This window comes from Drosophila serrata, unplaced genomic scaffold (assembly GCF_035046125.1).
Source record: "Drosophila serrata isolate PLE 108 unplaced genomic scaffold, ASM3504612v1 contig_272, whole genome shotgun sequence".
Classification (NCBI taxonomy): domain Eukaryota; kingdom Metazoa; phylum Arthropoda; class Insecta; order Diptera; family Drosophilidae; genus Drosophila; species Drosophila serrata.
Genome location: NW_028257170.1, coordinates 6085335 through 6103665, shown reverse-complemented (window position 1 = coordinate 6103665; position 18331 = coordinate 6085335). Strand labels below are relative to the sequence as shown.

General features: G+C 47.3%; 6 protein-coding genes across 13 annotated transcripts; 2 read left to right on the top strand and 4 right to left on the bottom strand.

The window, feature by feature from the left end:
• Window positions 1–294: 294 nt before the first annotated feature.
• eco (Establishment of cohesion) lies at window positions 295–3692 on the bottom strand. Its single transcript, XM_020961259.2, has 2 exons — window positions 769–3692; window positions 295–709 (listed from the first exon to the last, which is right to left on the bottom strand). Exons 1-2 carry the CDS (start codon window positions 3543–3545, stop codon window positions 505–507), a joined length of 2982 nt encoding a protein of 993 aa, XP_020816918.2. The 5' UTR covers window positions 3546–3692; the 3' UTR covers window positions 295–504.
• lark (RNA-binding protein lark) lies at window positions 3679–6243 on the top strand. The gene is made up of 4 exons (XM_020961093.2): window positions 3679–3856; window positions 4152–5054; window positions 5178–5416; window positions 5628–6243. The coding sequence occupies exons 2-4, from the start codon at window positions 4353–4355 to the stop codon at window positions 5743–5745; spliced, it is 1059 nt and encodes a 352-aa protein (XP_020816752.1). The 5' UTR covers window positions 3679–3856; window positions 4152–4352; the 3' UTR covers window positions 5746–6243.
• Cln7 (CLN7/MFS domain-containing 8) lies at window positions 6217–9670 on the bottom strand. 7 transcript variants are annotated; one of them, XM_020961090.2, is made up of 6 exons: window positions 9558–9670; window positions 7968–8249; window positions 7405–7911; window positions 7199–7350; window positions 6538–7134; window positions 6217–6473 (listed from the first exon to the last, which is right to left on the bottom strand). In XM_020961090.2, exons 2-6 carry the CDS (start codon window positions 8157–8159, stop codon window positions 6305–6307), a joined length of 1617 nt encoding a protein of 538 aa, XP_020816749.2. In that variant the 5' UTR covers window positions 8160–8249; window positions 9558–9670; the 3' UTR covers window positions 6217–6304. The 7 variants fall into 7 exon arrangements, with proteins under 7 accessions (XP_020816749.2, XP_086689231.1, XP_086689230.1 ...); XM_086833105.1 differs by having other exon boundaries at window positions 7405–7907; window positions 9558–9646; XM_086833104.1 differs by having other exon boundaries at window positions 9589–9646.
• Window positions 9671–10161: 491 nt separating this feature from the next.
• LOC110190816 (uncharacterized) lies at window positions 10162–11589 on the bottom strand. The gene has a single exon (XM_020961467.2). It carries the CDS (start codon window positions 11587–11589, stop codon window positions 10297–10299), a length of 1293 nt encoding a protein of 430 aa, XP_020817126.2. The 3' UTR covers window positions 10162–10296.
• Window positions 11590–11852: 263 nt separating this feature from the next.
• Srp19 (signal recognition particle 19) lies at window positions 11853–12767 on the bottom strand. Its single transcript, XM_020961470.2, has 2 exons — window positions 12402–12767; window positions 11853–12331 (listed from the first exon to the last, which is right to left on the bottom strand). Exons 1-2 carry the CDS (start codon window positions 12464–12466, stop codon window positions 11905–11907), a joined length of 492 nt encoding a protein of 163 aa, XP_020817129.1. The 5' UTR covers window positions 12467–12767; the 3' UTR covers window positions 11853–11904.
• Window positions 12637–18279, top strand: qm (geranylgeranyl pyrophosphate synthase quemao). 2 transcript variants are annotated; one of them, XM_020961468.2, is made up of 7 exons: window positions 12637–12831; window positions 13077–13231; window positions 15877–16021; window positions 16104–16364; window positions 16426–16528; window positions 16602–16729; window positions 16960–18279. In XM_020961468.2, the coding sequence occupies exons 1-7, from the start codon at window positions 12766–12768 to the stop codon at window positions 17116–17118; spliced, it is 1017 nt and encodes a 338-aa protein (XP_020817127.1). In that variant the 5' UTR covers window positions 12637–12765; the 3' UTR covers window positions 17119–18279. The 2 variants fall into 2 exon arrangements, with proteins under 2 accessions (XP_020817127.1, XP_020817128.1); XM_020961469.2 differs by having other exon boundaries at window positions 12655–12831; window positions 15913–16021.
• The last annotated feature ends 52 nt before the right edge of the window (window positions 18280–18331 follow it).

The following is an 18331-nucleotide window of genomic DNA, read 5'->3' as shown; positions in this document are numbered from 1 at the left end:
TGAACGAAAGCAAATTAGTTTGGGGTAAATAATATTAATTATTATTTTATATGTTTATAATTCTATAATATTGTATACTTGAATCCCATAAGTTTATTTCAACAACAAACAACTGAAGTCGCAACTGTAGAGGAATTTACTACAAAATCCACCCTTAAATTCTGATATATAAAACCTAAAAACAACAACAAAACCTGTTTTTAGGTCCGAAAATGCACAAATTAATTGTATGCTTCAATTTACACTACATCAAAACGTAGTCTTTTTTAACTTTAAATTAAATCATATTAAATGTTTCCTTAAATTTATTAAACCAATGTTTATTGCATGATCACGGGGACATTTCGCTCTACCCTTAAAAACCAATAAAATGGCGCACAACTCGCCGCTTGAAACATAATGAACGCGATTATCAACTAATTAGAACAGGTTCCGAAGCAATCCAAACTAATCCAGCTATTCAATAGCTGTCTCTCCTGCTCTCCTTGGCCAAGTTTGGCTAGGTCACTGATCGTAGGTCAAGAAGTTATCTAACCCGGTGAGCCGCCGCGCCAGAGCTCGTCCATCATCGGTGGGCGTGCTAAAAGCGATGGACTCCATGGCAATCTCCTGGCCAATTATCGTGTGGCACTGGACAGCCCGTATCAACTTGCTGGCGATTCCGCCACGACGGTGAAGAGGTGAAACCCAGATCCGGGATACACCGCAACTGGCAAAGGGAAGGAATGGCATTTAAAAGATTTATACAAAAACGAAGTAGTTATTCACCTGGCCTTGTAGGTCTCCTCGCTGAAATAGTCCGTACCATCGACCTGGATGAACCGATGGGCCTGCGACAGGGGCTGCACCAGGCAGAAACCCACAATCTGTTGCTTCCGCACCGCCATGAAGGCCACGAATATCTTTGGCACAATATACGAAGAGTAACCCAGCTCCTTGTCCACCACACGGATGAGGTCCTTGAGTCGCTCGAGTCGTGCGGTAGGCGCCCGTTCGTTGAGCCTCACGATACGGCCGTCGCTGCCCCATTCCGGGTACACGGCCACAATATCCTCGTCGATCCAGCCCTTGAAGCGCAACACATGGATCGAGTTGTGGTACTCGCGATGAAGCTGCTCCTCCTCCGGTTCGTGGACAGTGTACACCAATCCGCACTGCTGGCACTGTCGGGCGCCAAAGGCCTTCTGACCGGCATCGATCTGGTACTGATTGGATCCTCCCGCTGCCTCGGACAGTAGTCTCATTGAAGTGCTCGGTCGCCGACGCGACGATTTATGAGCAACAGGCTGTAAGCGCTGCGTGAATATGGGAAAAAGCCTTGGCTGGTCTTCTTCTGGGGCAGGTGGATGAGGAGGAGGAGGCTCCACTACTGGTTCTGGCACGTCTTCCATTTGAACCACCTGCGCCGCCTCCTCGCTGTTTACCACCATGTATAGGTCGTCAACAATCCGATTAGCCTCCTCCTTGTGATTGTCCGGATCGGCAATGAAGATCTCAAAGTTCTGCTCAGTGCAGATGTTGTTGCTGATGAGGAACTCCAGTAGGATTTGCTGTTGCTCTATGAGCTCCGGATCATCCGTTTGGTATGGCAATCGTTGTCGGAAGACGGCAAAGGGATCGTCGTCTGTATTTGCCTCAGGCTCGGGCACATATTCGATAATTTCCGGCAAGGATTCGGTCTCCATGGGAGTGACATCCACCTTGGGCTCTGATTCAACGATCTCATCCAACACAGAGTCGTCCAGGTTCTTCAGGATTGCATCCACAGTGGCTTGCTCGGCGGAGAATAACGTTGCTGATTTTACGCGAACGGATCGAGGTTTCCGGCGAGTCTTTTGGACCAGGGCAATCTTTCCCTGGCTGACACTGGCCTTAATGTTGTCCGTTATCCGAACCTCCATGCAGGTGCTGCTCCTGCGCCCCGACTTGAAGAACTTTCGCTTGCTGAGGTCCACAGTCTCGCTTGGCGGTGAAGTGTGGACCGTAGTCTCGTGCCGTATCAGTGGTATGATGGGCTCCAGCTCCATTACGGGATCCATGATTACTCCCTTCTCATCGTCCTCACTCAGGTCGCTAAAGTCTTTATCTGTCTCCTGCCACATGGCTCCTGCTTGGACATTGTTGTTGTTGTTGGCGTCGTCGGAATCCAGCACGCTTAGTGGTTTTGCCATTTTGATGGGATCTCGGGCCGTGCGCAGAATCTCATGCACCTCTTCTACCTTGGCACGTTCCTCACGCTTGGTGGTGATCAAGTTTTTAAGCCTCTCGTTGCTCAGGCAGCTCAGGATGTGATTTAAGTTGGTTGGTTGAAGGTGTTGAGAAAATCTCGCCCGCTTTCGAATCTTGTGACGCACCCCGTTGTTGATTCCCACCCGCTCTCGGCGTTTCTGCGGGGACTTTGCCTTGCTCGGCTGCGCGTTCCTTGCCGCGTTGCCTTGCACTCCCTTCACTCGCACCGTTCCAGTTCCACTGTGCGAATAGAAGGCCATGGTGGGTATGCTGCTCTCCGGGTTCATCCTGCGCAGCTTATTCTGCGGCGATCCAGAGTCGGATTCCGTCGAAGAGGCAGCAGTAGCAGATGGCGTGACCGGGTGTAGGCGCTTTTGGGCCTGTCGAGGAGCAGCTTTAGGATCGAATTTTTCTTCATCATCCGAAGAATCGATGGTTTTTTGAGTCAGAGGAGATTTTGTGATTTTTTCCTTTTCCTGGCTCAGAGTTTGGGGCTTCAGAATGGGCACAGAGGCTATTACGGTCTTCAAGCTGTCTTCATTGCTTTTTGCAGTGTGCTTAAGAATAGGTACTGGGGACTTTTGTCTATTTCTACTGCTTTCCTGGGCAAGTTCTGTGGTTTTGTGAACAGGTCCTGTAGAAGCAGCCATGGTATTGTTCACAGCTTTTGTATATTTTCTATGGCTTCTGGGACTGATCCTACTTTGCTTACTACTTGTCGCTTGACTGGGCTCGATAGTCTCCGTCGCTTTGGCGTTGCGTGGACTGCGTCTGGTGTTGCTTGCGCTGACCTCCTGCCTGGGCTTTGGCTTTGCACGTTCACGCCGTACTCCTGGTGATCCCATCTCAGAGCCTGGTGAAGACATAGATGAATCCGGCCGACGTCGACGTCCTTGCCTGGGCGTACGGGGGTTGCTGGCTTGGCTGCTGCTGTTGCTATTCAATCGCATCGTGGTGGTGAATAAGTGCGGCAGCTGCTCCTCGGTGGCAGCCGCCTCCACGGCAACCTTTTTTTTGCGCCCCGTCTTGTTTTCCTTGTTGGTTTCGGGGCTGCTATTTGGGCTGCCGCGTAACATTCTTCTTCTGCCAGGGGTGGCTTGCCCTGTGAAGAGTCTGCCCCCGTTCGGATTGTTGGTCGCCACATGGGGCTTTAAGGGCGAAACGCCAAGAATGTCGACGTCCTCATCTTCCTCGTCATTGATCTTGACTATTTGGGTTACAGGACTGCCGAACAGTCGTCGCTTCCGCTCGGAGAGGCGTGGGGTAGCCGTGCGATCGGGGCGTGAGGGGCACCCACTACCCGTCGGCGTCTCCATAATCGCTGGCAATTTTTAATTCGCATTAACTTTGTCCAAATCCTCCCGCTTTTTTTGGCTGCCAAGTGTTGCGAGTGACCATCGGCCGCTTCCGAGAGCATTTACCAACACTTTCGATATCGTTATCGATTACAGTCTCAAAGTAACGTTACCAGGTCACACTGGTCGCCTTGCCTTGTTCTGGATCCCTGCCAATCAAGGTCACACTGGAATCGAAATCGTGGAAATTAAGTGTCATTTGAGCAGAAAGTAAAAAAAAATAAAAGCGTTTGTGCGCTATAGTTTTATAATTTAAGCAGCTGAAAAATCAGGTGAGTCCCCCACATCCATTTACCGCATTCCGAAGCCACGCCACCGCAAGCGGCGAATACAGAAACCCGTGAGAAAAAATGCGCACTGGCCGTCGCCATCTTTTTTTGTGTATGTGGTAGCAATCGAAAAACCGACCGAGGACTCGAGATATTTGTAAAGAGAAAAGAATTGGTAATTTGCCACGCACCGCGCTGTTTTTATTGCTACCGGCTGGCAGCCGCTGTTGCTGCTGCACTGCATCTTGGTTCGTACCAGCCTGAAAAACTGCCCTGTTTTCTTTTATCCCCTCTTGAGGTCGCGTTTGTCCGGGACCCGTAGTCGTCTTGCCTTAGTATCAAGCCCGCCCGTCGCCCTAACGCGATATATCCGAAGAACGCCGCTGCCGCTGCCCGTGAAGCCGCCGCCGCGTATATAATCAAATTTCGGGACCTCCCCACAACAAGTGCAAGAAACAAAAGAACCGTGGACGACCACGTAGCGGAACCCGTTGCCGCCATGCCCGGAGCCGGCACGTTCAAGTTGTTCATCGGGAATCTTGATGAGAAGACGCAGGCCACCGAGTTGCGGGCGCTCTTTGAGAAGTACGGTACCGTCGTCGAGTGCGACGTGGTCAAGAACTATGGTTTCGTGCACATGGAGACCGAGCAGCAGGGTCGCGATGCCATACAGAATCTGAACGGTTACGTGTTGAATGAGTTCGCCATCAAGGTGGAGGCCGCCAAGAGTCGTCGGGCCCCCAACACGCCGACAACGAAAATCTTCGTGGGAAATTTGACCGACAAAACGCGGGCGCCGGAGGTGCGGGAACTGTTTCAGAAATACGGCACCGTCGTCGAGTGCGACATTGTGCGAAACTATGGATTCGTCCATCTGGACTGTGTCGGGGACGTGCAGGACGCCATCAAGGAGCTGAACGGTCGCGTCGTCGATGGCCAGCCACTCAAGGTTCAAGTGTCGACTAGTCGTGTCCGCCCAAAGCCGGGCATGGGCGATCCGGAGCAGTGTTATCGTTGCGGACGTTCCGGTCATTGGTCGAAAGAGTGTCCGCGCCTCTATGGCAGCGCTGGAGGCGGACGTGAGCCGCCCTCACCGCTCAGCGCTGGCGGCTACAGAGATCGCATGTACGGTCGTGACCCGTATCCGCCGCCACCACCGCCGCCGCCATTCCTGCGTGACCGCATCATGGATGGCTTTAGGGTAATTTCACAGCATCCATATCCCGTAGACACATCACCCTTCTGCATCTCCATGTCGTCCCCCCTTCCTCCCTGAAACACATATTTGACGATACTAATGTAATGCCTCATTTCCGTTCCACAGGAATATGATTACTATGACCGCCGCTTTGAAGAGTCACGTGATCTGTATGAGCGCCGCTACCAGACATCGCGTATGCGCGACTTCCCGCCGCCGCCGATTTCGCGCCGTGAACCCATGCCACTTCCACCCCCGCTAAGTGGCAGCTTGCGCTCCTGCAGCGTCTCGCGTGGATATGACACAATGTTTAGTCGACGTTCGCCGCCTCCGCCGCGTAGCAGCAATGGAATGAGTCGCTACGGGTAAGTGATATGATCCTATAAACCTTGATATGGGAATGTAAAATAGGGGACTCCCAGGAGTGCAAGTTGATAATGGAGGCATTAAACCTTGAAGTTCATTGTTATCATTATTATTGATAGGGAATGTAATATGATGAAAATTCTAGGTCTATCTTGCCATAATTACCCCTCTTTGATAAGTTACTAATGGTTTTGTTTAATTCCCCAACAGCTCTCCAACTCCTCATGGCTATGAGGACTTCAGCCGTGACTCCTTTGACGATCGGATGATATCGTCGCGCGGAATGCGTGGTCCCTCACCTCCGGGTCGCCGCTATGCGCCCTACTGAGATGAGTTTTACTATCACGGCAGCAGCTGAGTTGCGGTCGCACTGCCCCTAACCCTTCCCATGGCCCACACTTTGTACCACACAGCGACACATGGCTCGAGGAGAGGGTCGGGACAGGATTGCTGGTTGTTTTACTGGTCGCCACAGACCTACTACCATCAGCCGCAAAACCAGCAGCAACACGAACCCATGCTGCTGCCGACGACATTTTCACAACTGTGGCTGCCGCCTTGGTAACCACGCGTATTCTACTAAACATAAACCGTAAATCCTATACTTAAAACACAAGAAAATGGAAACACTCGTCGAAGCATCCTCCATGCATGCTGCAGCAAACATAAAAGCCTCCAAGACTAGACAACGACGTGCTCGTCCCTCATACACTCATACCCACATTCGATTCGATTCATCAGTAACATAGTTCAGTTCAATGTTGTGGACTTTGCGAGTACCAATAAAAGCATAGCCGCGTTCAGTCGGAAATATGCAAAAAATAAACCTGTATTTTAAAGCTAGCCAGTATTGCAACTTTGTCTTAAAGATAGAGTCCCTCCAGCCACTACGCCCGGGAAATGGAGTGATGGCTGCCGTGGTCTTTGGAAATTAATTCCTCAGGTGAGTCCCCAGCGTCGTCATCGTCGTCCAGTTTGTTGCCACCATTGTGCTTGCTCAGTTCTTGAAGTTCCACAGGTGATGCCTTCTCAAAAGTCGGTGGGATAAGCAATCGACTGTGGAAATTGAATAAATGCAATTAAATACGGAAATCTCTTGCAAAGAAGACTGCCAACTCACTTGCTGCATTGAAGCCAAAACATAGAGACGAGCATCATGCCGGAGGTCACCCCGAAAGTCCAAAATGTGCCCAGTCTGGTGTAGATGGAGCCCACAAACACGGGACCCAGGACTCGTGAGAGACAGCCAGAGCCCGTCATCCAGCCCATCCAGACGCCCTGCGGTCGTGGTCCCAGCACCTTGGAGAATATGGTTTGAATGAGGGTCACCCCAATGGGATATCCCACCGAAGTGAAGGCAAAACCAATAATGAACTGCGTCAGCGTTAGGGCTGGCAGCTCGCCACACCACTCTTGCGTGGGCGGGCAACCCAAGTAAATGGGATCGTCGTCGGGCAAGTTGAGGCTGGCATTGAAGGCCTGCGCCAGCTTCGGTGGATCAGGACCCCAAGGCACGAAGAGAACTCGGCCGAGGAACATGAGTGAGAATCCTCCCCAAATGAGCAAGTAGCGTTCCGCAAAAAACTTGCACAGGGGCGAGATCAAGACGAACGTTACCAGGGACACGATGGCTGCCGTTGTCATCATTATGCCCATATACCAGAGTGACTCGGCCTTGGACCAGGCAAACATATCCATGGTCAGGGAAGTACCCAGGCTGAAAACGAAAAGAGAAGCCATTTCAAAACGCCGTTGATTCCTAGTCACTTCCGCCAACTCACGTTTCGAGAAGTACAAAATTGAAGACGAGAATAAAGAATGCAACGATCAAAGTCCAGGCGGAGAGATAGTTCGGTTTGATGCCCTTCCAAGTCTCTCGCTCCGAAGTGCCGCCTTGCATGACCATCACCTCTCTTGCAGCTATTTTGTGCTCCTAAAGATTATATTGTTACCAAGTGAATCCAACCAAAGTGTCCTTTCGATTTACCTCAAATACACCAGGAAGGAACATCATAAAGTTGCCGATGCTCATCACGACGTTGATCCAGCCTGAGGCAGTATACATGTTGACGTGCATATAGCCCCCCAGCCAGACATAACCTTTATCCCCCAGAGGAGTAACTGCCGCCTGCAGGGTTGGGCCAATAATAAATCCGAGGACCTGAGCCAAAGACACCATGGAAACGGCGTGGGTGCGTTCACTAATCCTCGTGGCAGCTGACAAATAGGACCGGCACAGAGCTATATTCGCCGAGCTAACTCCGATAAGGAATCGCGAGCCAAGCATCCAGTACTTGACATTATCCGGACGCAGTTCCAGCGAGGAGTACACCGCACTGGCTAACGTGAACAGGGACAGTGAGAGGAGCAGTGGCAGACGGATTTTGCCCAGCCTGTTGCCCCACCAGCCAAAGATTGGGCTAAAGATCATCTGGCCAAGAGGATTGGCGGCCACAATAAGACCCATAAACTCCTTGCCCGCATCGGGATCTAGCTGAAAAGAGATTCTGATGAAACTCCAATGGATAAACCATCTATGAGTAAACGAACCTTGTTGAGAAAGGGCCATATGCCGGTAAGGATGATGCTGAAACCGAGCGCCATCAGGAACATGGTATAGTAAATGATGCGGACGGACCGCCATCGCTGCTTGTACTCTTCCAGCGTCTCCAGGCCATCGTCCACGTCCTCGGGCAGTCTTTTTGTTTCAAAGCGAGCGGACACACGGCGCGCATACTCCATGGTCGGTTGGCTTCTTTGTTTCTTCGAGGGTGGGTCCGGATGTGGTGGCTCTCTCGGTTAGATATCAATGCCGATGAGTCATTCTGTAACCTGATTCGAATCGGATGTAAATACTTTTGTTTGTGAAATAAAAGTGAAAATGATTGTCAACTTATTAAAACCAGGTACCCTTATCTTTGATTCTTTTTTTAAAAGAAATGGGAAAGGTATGTATATTAATGTACATTTTTTAGCTTGGTATATTAAATATATATGTTTCAAACTTTAAGGGTACTTCAACTTTCGGAAATCAACTTCCATGCTTGTTGATCATTATTGCAATCAGGAAATATTGTTTATTAATAAATTAATTTCATCCCATTATGTTATCATTATTAGGATTAACTATATAGTGAATTATTGCAGTGTGACTATAATTTGAATTGATTATTTACAGAAAATAGCCGAAATTGGTTTCCCCGAAGCCCCAAATCTTGAATGGATTATCTGCCGGCATGTCGCCAAAGTTAAAGAATATGAAAAACAGTTGGGTTAAGCCTTATCTGAATAATTAGGGAAGATAAAGCCAATCAGGGAGCGGAATCCGTGCAGCTGTTACGCCTTCACGGCGCGCGCGATATACATATGTATGTATGTTACCAAGTGCGGGTGTATATATGCTTTAGTTAAAGTCACTATCACTGTGAGGTTGCCTTTGTTTATATGGCTTGATAACGCACAAATGGGACCTGCCATTTTATTACATGAATTTATCGTTGATCGTGCTATGGGTTTTTTGTTTTTGCTTTGCTTTTTTGCTAGCCTGAAAGGTTCAACAGTTGGACAAAAAACACTTTGTTGTAGTTTAATTCAACAAGTGTTTTTTTGAAGTGTTTCTGATAGTTCATTGGCAGGCGATTAGAATTGTGACTTTGTATGGTTTTTTTTTACTACAAAATCAAATTCAGATTTGATATTGATTTCCAATTGATGCAATTGTTGTTTGCTGAGAGAAAGATATTCTGGTTCACACTCCAAGCACACACACGTACACACACTCATTCAGAGAATACTAGATATCAAGTGGCGACCGTTGATCTCTTTTTTCGTATACTCTTTTGTTTGATTTCAAATTAAAACCGCATTTAAATAATTATTTGGCCCGTACAGAATTCATTACTTTGTTTTTGTACTACCCAAGAGTGTGTGTAAATAAAGCATATACTTTGTTGTTTTTTGAGGAGCAGCAACAACAAAATGGGGGACTGTTGTTACTCTCTCTCTCGCGCTCTTTTTGTTTTTGACCGTTAATACTCTCCCTTTCTCTCTCACGATGCTTTACCCATCTTTCCAGCAAGGAGAAGTAAATTGTCCCCCGCTGAGAGGGGTCATAGATGACGATGTACATGCACTTATTACCAATGGAACGCGAGGTTGGAACTGGAACGACCTGTTGCGGCGGAACGGGAACGGCACAGCTATGGTGGATGAACGATCGCAGCAGACTGAACCGAACGAAAAGACGCTTCTTGCCAACAAATCGTGTGAGGCACAGTGGGGTGCGCAGCCCCAAAAGTGGTGAATATTTTTGAATAAAAAAATATATCTATTTTCTACTACAACAAAATTTTGAATTTTAAATTAATAATGCTTAAATTATTAATAAATAAGTATATATAAGCGGTTTGGGCAATATTAAGGTTTAATGAAGCCAACTAAAGTTTTGCATTCCCAAAATACTTAACCAGACACTGAAAATATATATATATTGAAACAAATACAAACTCCTGCCTTTTCTGTTCAGTTAAACAACATATTTTTATAAAAATTATTTGGAATAGTTAACAAAAAATCGGCAATTTTCAGAAGAAATGACACCACAGTGCAAAGACGTTCAAACGGGTAGAGAGAGTGAGAGAGAAACAGTGAGCTCACATTTTACAGTCCAGCTTGAAAGTATGCTACTTAAATATAGCTTAGATTAAAGTACCGTGATTTCCATTAATTATTTAAAGAAATTGTGTAAAAACAGACATTACTGTCTGATAAATTTAAAATTTAATAAGTAAAATTCAAAGATTCCTTAAAAATATACAACAAAAAGTGACGACAAAAATAGATATTATGAAAAGGTATTGCTTTAGACCTTAGGGCTCCTCTAAAAATTGACCCTTGCCTGCTGCAGACGCTTCAGCCGCTGCTGACGCAGCCAGGGCAGCAGACCAACCCGCTGGGCAGGTAGAATAGCTGGAGCTGGGGCCATTGGAGCAGCCAGGGTAACGGCCTCCGGAACGATCTCATTACGCCGCATGTCACGGAATTTGGCATTTGACCTGCGGGGTACCTTCTCCTTTTCCTCCTCCTCATCTTCCTCGCGGCTCTTGGCCTCGTTCCTGATGTTCAGGCTGAACACGTCGCCGCTGCGGGGATCGGACGACAGGTGGCTCACTGTATCCTGCAGGACTCGAGGAATGCGCTCAACCACTTGCAGAGCATCCCGCAGCGGCCGAATCTCACGCTCTGGCTCTCGACGCAACTTTTCCTTTTCGGCTGGCTTACTTTTGACGATCCTGCGAGAGCTGGCCTTCTTGTTCTTCCGGAAACCCTGAGCCTTGTTCAACGGAGCAGGGCGTGTCAGACGCGGAGGGCTGTGTTCCAGGAACCACGGCTGACGGCCTATCAGCGGAGCAGGCTCTTCCTCAACCGCCTGGCGCTTAAAACCCGACGGCTTGGACTTTTGCGCACGAGTGCCCAGCGGGGAGGGGCGAACCAGAGAGCCGGCAAAGTCATTGAACCATTCCAGGTGATCCACGGACCGCTTGTGTCGCCTTGTCAAATCCACCTCCTTCGACTCCGTCTCTAAAGCATTGGCCGCGAATTGGCCTGACACTTTCTGGCTTGTGGGCTTATAGATGGTAATGTTGGAGCGGCGGTTCCGAGGTGCTTTACCGGATGGAGAGGCACTCCTGGCCACCAATTCCCGCTTCTGCTCAAACTGCTGGGCATTCCGGACAAAGCGATTGCTGCTCGGTCCCTGAATAACGATCTCGAAGGGCATGTCCAGCGTCTTGGCATTAGTCTGCATGGTGCGGATGCACTCCGTGTCCGAGTTGTCGTCATTGCACTCGCACAGGCACTCCTCGCCACAGTAGAAGCCCAAGCAGCCGCAATGCTCGCACAGGGCCCTGCAATTCTTCTCCAGCTTCGACTCCGTCAGGGGATTGACTCGCCGGCTAGTCGGCAAGGAAGTGGTGGCCACAGTGGATGGCGCTGCCATAGTTGTAACTGCATTGCCAGGACCAGCACTGGCCAGCTGCAGATGAATAATGACCGCCAGCCAAACGAGTAGAAGAGCCATTGTATAGCCGCAGAGGCTGGACGTCCGTATCTTTGCCGGCATCATCGATAGGTAGGTGGGTGCTCCAAGTGAAACTGTCTTGTGGCTGGGCATTTGCTGTGCACAACCGATTTTATAACGCTGACCAGGTGAAATCGTAGATGTTCGTGACTGACAGTTGATTCTCTATATACCTGTTCGCCGGAATTTTCGCTGACTTCGTGTGATCTTGATACATTTCCGAACTGGGTTCTCTCCCGCTCTCACTGTACGCTTCAATGGGTTGATTCCATTTCCATAGCTTGCTTTTTTTTGGCACACTTTGGCGTGCCAAGGCCGGATTCCCGCACTTGAACTTGGCACAGAACAACCAAATCTCTGTTTACAGCATTTATTACAAAAGAAACCAACTAACGAGAAGCACTTGATCTAACGACGTTTGCCCTTGCCCTTTTTGCCGCCGCCGCCACCGCCACCACCACCGCTGGAGGTGCCACTAGTCTGTGGCTGCGACTGGTGGTGGAACGAGTCGCCCGTTTTGTTCTGGCGCGTCTTCAGCTGCGGAATCTTGCTGGCAATGTGACGCATGATGTCCTCCCGGGAGGCAAAGTCACTGTTGAACAGCGTGCCGTCCGCGTTGCGCAGCTGGACGCGCACACGGCCACGGAAGTGGAGCTCGCTGCTCTTCTCGCGGCAGTACTTCATGTTCTCCACCAGGAACTGTAGATTTGTCACAGACAGCACGTCCCGGATCTCGATGTATGTGGGATTCTCCACGCAGTTCTCCTTGGGCAGCCGGCGACCCTCCTGGCGCGTCTTTTTGCTGTTGATGTAGGCGGGATAAATGCAGATCCACCTGTGCCAAATAACAATAAGACATGTGAGGCTGGGCTTTGCATTGCCAGTTCTGGCAGGCCGTTTCCTACCGCTCCATGTCGTTGTGCTTCATCCCCGGGTTCCAGTTGTTCCGTGTAGGAGCTGCAGCAGCCATTTTTGTTGTTGGTTTATTTGTTGTTCGTCTGTATTTAAGAAACAAAAAACTGGAAAGTTTATTTTCCACGCAGGCAATGACCAAAACAGCTGTTCTAATATTTAGACCGAAATATTTTTTTATTTATCGATATCGGTATCGATATCTGGACAATCGACCGGTGTGACCAGCTGGCGCAAGCTTTCAAGCTTCGTAATTTTAAGCGAAACGACTGGCGGGCACACTGCTCTTCGCGCAATCAACAAACAACAAAAGGCAGACGCGACACTTGAGCAGCAGCAGCAACAAACAACACAACAATGGAAGAACTGAATAGCATATTGCAGAAAACCAAAGATAAGTCAACGCAAAAGGAGCAGGATGAGGTACGTATCCTACGGCTTAATCCTTCCGGACCCCTGAACTCTGACATTTGAAAGTGGCGAGCCGACACAGCAGGCCAAATTCGCCCTCGGCACCCTCCCCAAAAAAAAAAAACACTAACTAACCAGCTCACTTTTGGCCTTCTTCTCTTTGCTCCACCTTCTTTGGGGTTTATTTACATGTGGCCCACGCACAAATGCCCCTGCTCACTCCGCCCACGACATGACGACGGTGGCTGGTTATCCAGATTCTGCTGCAGCCCTTCACATACATACAACAGATTCCTGGCAAACAATTCCGCTCCGAGTTGGCCTTGGCCTTCAATCACTGGTTGCTCATACCGGCCGAAAAGTTGGCGCAGATCGGGGACATTGTGCAGATGCTGCACAATTCCAGTTTGCTGTGAGTATATCATTTACTATTTACACAGATGCGGTCGAAATAATAGCATCCGGGGAGAAGTTAAAGAAGTCATTGCCTTGCGCATTTTGTTTAATATTTTATTGAGTAATAGCACTGGCATGGCTTTAAGTTTATGCTTTAACCAGATATTGTATTTACAAAAAAAAGAAAAGTATTTGTTAATACAAATATTATTTTCAAAAGTAGAGTAAAAAGTAAATGACCTGTTTGACAGAAATTCACAAATTATTTTCTTAAATGACGCCATAAAATAACTATTTTAGTCAGCAAAAAACAAACACTTAAAAATCTTATAAATTTAGTACCTGGAACTATTATAATAACCGCTATTGCAGTTATTTTTGAATACCTGTCGATATTGCAGGCGAAACTAATCATGCTTGTGGTGTGTTTTTATTTTAAATGTCGACTTTTGCGTCGTGGCCTGCTTTTTTTTCGTTATGCATTGTTTGGCTCTTGTTTACCTTTGTTTGTTCTCCCCACCCCGACCCCAAAAACCCCTCCAAAGGCGGCTACGCTACCCTTGCCCTCCTCCAGGCGCTTGTTTCATCTCTGTTCGCACTTGCACACGGCCTGGTCTGCCTGTAGTTTTGTATACATTTGGTTTATTTGCTTTTGTTTAGATGGATTCCAAATAAAATGCCTAATCGAGTGTGAACTTTTTCGAGCAAGAGTGCTGCTTGTGTGTGTGTCTAGAATGTATAGCAAATGGACACTCCTCCAGCGAGAGGAAGATTATCCGAATTGGCCACATATGGGCGCTGCTGGAGAAGCCCTTATCATCCGCAGTTCATTTCCATAACGCACATTATCATGCGGAGTGTGAGTCACACCTCTCCCGCCCAACTGCCGACCTGATTTGGCCGTATTGAGTAATGTTCTCGGCTATTTGTTGGCTCGCTGTGGTGATGGTGTGCGTGTGTTTGGCGTGTGTTTGCTGGCCCCCAAATCAATTCCTAAAATTTCATCATGAGCCCGCAGTTTTTTCTGTTTACAATTGAATTTCTTTGCATTTCATTGCTCGCCTCGAAATTGCATAAATTATTTAGATTTTTCTCCAGTCGAGAGTGTAGGGTAGAGGGCAGAGCCCAGAGAGATGTGGAATGTGGCGAAGGAGATGAGTTGGAACGTTACAATTAATCTTTGAACCGAGCCAATTGAAGTGTCTGCCGCTTTTCAATTAAAGCCTCCGGCAGAGTCCAGGGATTTTTCCCTATCTGTAAGCAGCCAGCAAGTAGCTCCTCTCTATAGGTTTAATCAGGCAGCGAAGCTAATACCGCCAAGCCTCGGGCCACCTGTCGCCGTCGCCGCCTCGCATTCAAAGGCAAACACTCAGAAATGGCCTTAATTCTGCTTAAAATCCCCAGCATTGTTCCTTGACAGCAGCAGGAGCAGCATTCCTTCATAGCGCCCAGTATTCCCATTCTCCCGAGTGGCCTCCCAAGTGTTCTTGATGTCTTTTCGTAATGCATTTTGATATTGGGAAAAACTTAGTTTTACAACGACGCCAGGCCCTGCATCCCTCTCTCCATTCATCCGTCCGTCATTCATGCACTTATGCCCATTGTCAGTTAGTCAGGCCGTCGTTAGTCGACAGGCATTGTCACAACTCTTGCCACGCAGCAGCACCATCACCATCAGCAGCACGCCCACTGTTTTCCCCATTTTCCTCAATATCCTCCTCCTCGTCACCATCCAGGCGTCCTCCAGCAGCCTCTCCCTCTCCGCTCCTTTGTGCGTTGTCGCTTCAACGCCCACGCCTTTATAACACACCATCCAATCCTGGCCCTGCCCCATCCCAATGCCCATTCCCTGCCAATGGCTTTGCCAGCTTTGGCGGAGCGCAAACATTTTTTAATTACGCAAATGTTGGGCTGCCCAGGGCATCATAGTTATTGAAGCGACGCCGCCCGGCCTTAAAGCGGGGCTTAAATTTACACATCTATTATGGGGCCAGCGTATGTTATGTTCATAAATATGTATGCTGCTAGCCAGCCTGACAACACGAGCAGGGGGACGGACACCTATTGGGTTGCCCAGTTGTCTGAGGGAAGTCAGAGATGGACACGTGACGGCACGGTTCATTCACACTCGAAATGTGATTTATGAAATTCGCTTTAAATACGTAAAATTACCACATATGGTACGTGCTTTAGTTGTGGCTTGCTAAAGCTTATTTCTTGTTTATAATTAATTTGTTGAGGTGATTAGCAAAGGCATGACTAATCGGTTTCCGTTCTTCTAGAAGCTCTCTTTATAAATATTTACTTAATAATAAAAGATGAACAATTAAATAACTTTATTTAAGAGATTTTTTATTCCAATATGAAAATATTTCTTTATAAAAAGACACTTTAAAATGAATAAAGCAATGAAAAAAGAACTTAAATTTATGGATACGCACATAAATGTTGATAGGTAAAGCTTTATTAGAACATATTTCAAAAAATATAATTTTGTGGGAACCTTCCTAACCCTCCTAAAAATTATTATATGGCTGCACTATCCCACTAACCCCCAGAAGCGATCCCAACTAGACTTAAAACTAGACATAACTGCCTTGGACACGATCGGTTAACTGACAGAGCTCTTCAACATGTGTGTTCTTTGATACTAACTTACAGCATTGATGATATTGAAGACAATTCGATACTTCGCAGAGGTGTGCCGGTGGCGCATTCTATTTACGGCGTGGCCAGCACTATAAATGCGGCCAACTACGTCTTGTTCCTGTCACTGGAGAAGGTGCAGCAGCTGGGACACCCGGAGGTATGGCGCACGCATGACAAGATCATCATGTTCGCATGCATGTTTCCATGGAATGTCCAGTAATATGCATTTCTTATTGCAGGCCACCAAGGTGTATACGGAACAGTTGCTGGAACTGCATCGGGGCCAGGGCATGGAGATCTACTGGCGCGACAGCTTTACCTGTCCCTCGGAGTTCGATTACAAGCTGATGACCGTGCGCAAAACTGGCGGTCTATTCATGCTCGCCATTCGTCTCATGCAGCTGTTCAGCTCCAATAAGGAGGACTACTCCAAGCTGACGGCTATTCTGGGCCTGTATTTTCAAATACGAGACGATTACTGCAATCTCAGTCTCAAGGAGGTAAGGGCGCCACTGGCAAGCATGGTTTAATGGTTTTAACAATGACATTCCGCCTTCACAGTACACGGAAAACAAGAGCTTTGCCGAGGATCTGACGGAGGGCAAGTTCGGCTTCCCGGTAATCCATGCGGTGCGCAGCCAGAAGCAGGATAAACAGGTTTTACGTAAGTCCAACGTCTTGACCCCAGCCAAAAGGCTCGTTCTCACAACTCATCAACTTGGGGCTTAAATCCACAGACATATTACGCCAGCGCACGCACGACATTGAGGTCAAGAAGTACTGCATCACCTTGTTGGAAAAGCTAGGCAGCTTTCAGTATACACGCAAGGTTCTGGAGACGCTCGATGCGGAGGCGCGGGCGGAGGTTAGTACTTGTGAAGGAGGAGGACCAGAGGTGACAAGGGTATTAACCTAGTGTCTGGCATTGCATGCCCTTTATGACCTTTGTTAGCTTAACTAAATGGGCAGAGTAAAAGTATTGGAGGAAAAGTAAAGAAAAAGGTCATAGGGAGTGTAGTTGGTTAAACCTATCTCATCACTGGTCCCGCACTCACTTCATACTAATGGCCTTCTCTTCTCTTAACCTACCCACAGGTGGCACGACTGGGAAGCAATCCTTACATGGACCGACTGCTGAACAAACTGCTCTCGTGGAAGACCAGCGACAGCAATAGCATCACGCAGTCAAACCAGATCAATCACAATAACGTCTCGCGCAGCAGCCCCAACCAGAACACGCTCAATTGCAATTAGCAGCCAAAGAGGCAAAAGAGGGAGCAGTCGTGAATTGCGAACGGCAGAGCCTCTTTTGCCGCAAATGCGAGACAGCAGCAGCAGCAACAGCCGCAGGCATGCCTCAGTGCGGCCCTGTTGCTTTTTCTGCAGAAACTGAAGATATTCTAAGATTTACCTAAGTACGTCCCCCCTTTGCCAACCTACAAAGCCCATTTTTAAGTTTTACCAAAAACCACAAGCGATAAGAGAACGGATATCAACTGAAAAAATGAAAAGGAAAGGATGGGAGATGGATAAGGAATGGAAAGGACGACAAAACCAACAGCAGCCTTACACAAAAAAATGTTAAGCCAAAAGTAAATTGATATATAAGCCAAGCTTATCCGTGAGCGGGCAAAAAGCCATAGCACACAGCGTTCCAAGAATTTGTTTATGTTTACGTTTAATTTAGTTTCACTTTATAGTTACGTTAATAGTTCACCCTCCCCAAAGCGAAATCTCGCAGAGCATTAACTTAATCATAGGATATATGCAATTTTTTACACTCTTATATTTCTATATGTGTGTGTGTTTCGTCGATTCTGCAAGCAATTTTCGACTTCTAAGTGTCGTTTTTCTCTAATCCAACTCGGAACTCTATAATGTGCACTTCCTTTATCAACGTTGTTCCATATTTTAATTGTTATGCAACAAAAAAGGCAATTCGTATACACATCCTTACGTACTATTAACGAAAAACAAATTGTTAACGTTTTATGAAACAACAACTACAAAAATCAACTATATAAATACATATATATGGAAGTAATGATAATGATGCACTGCACAGCAGATTTTTGCACATTGCACCACCTACAAAATATACACGTACGAGTATATTATATATTATATATAAATATATATATATTTTTATTGTAGTTATACACTGAGAAAACATGAAAAAAAAACTAGAGAACAAGCGGAGAGTAACCAGATTGCTGAAGAGATCATGAAAACAAATTGTAAACTATGCAAAAAACATTTTACGGTAGGAACGAGGACAACTATTAGCCGAGAATTTACAGTGCACGCCCAGGGAAGAGCACCAGCAAGCGCACCTAACATTTTGCCCACATACCAACTATTGAAGAAGCATTGAAAAGCATATTGTAAATGTATTTAAATAAATATTTATGCCAAGTTGTCAGATGATTGATTTGTTTATCCAAAGTTGGAGTTGATATATTGCAGC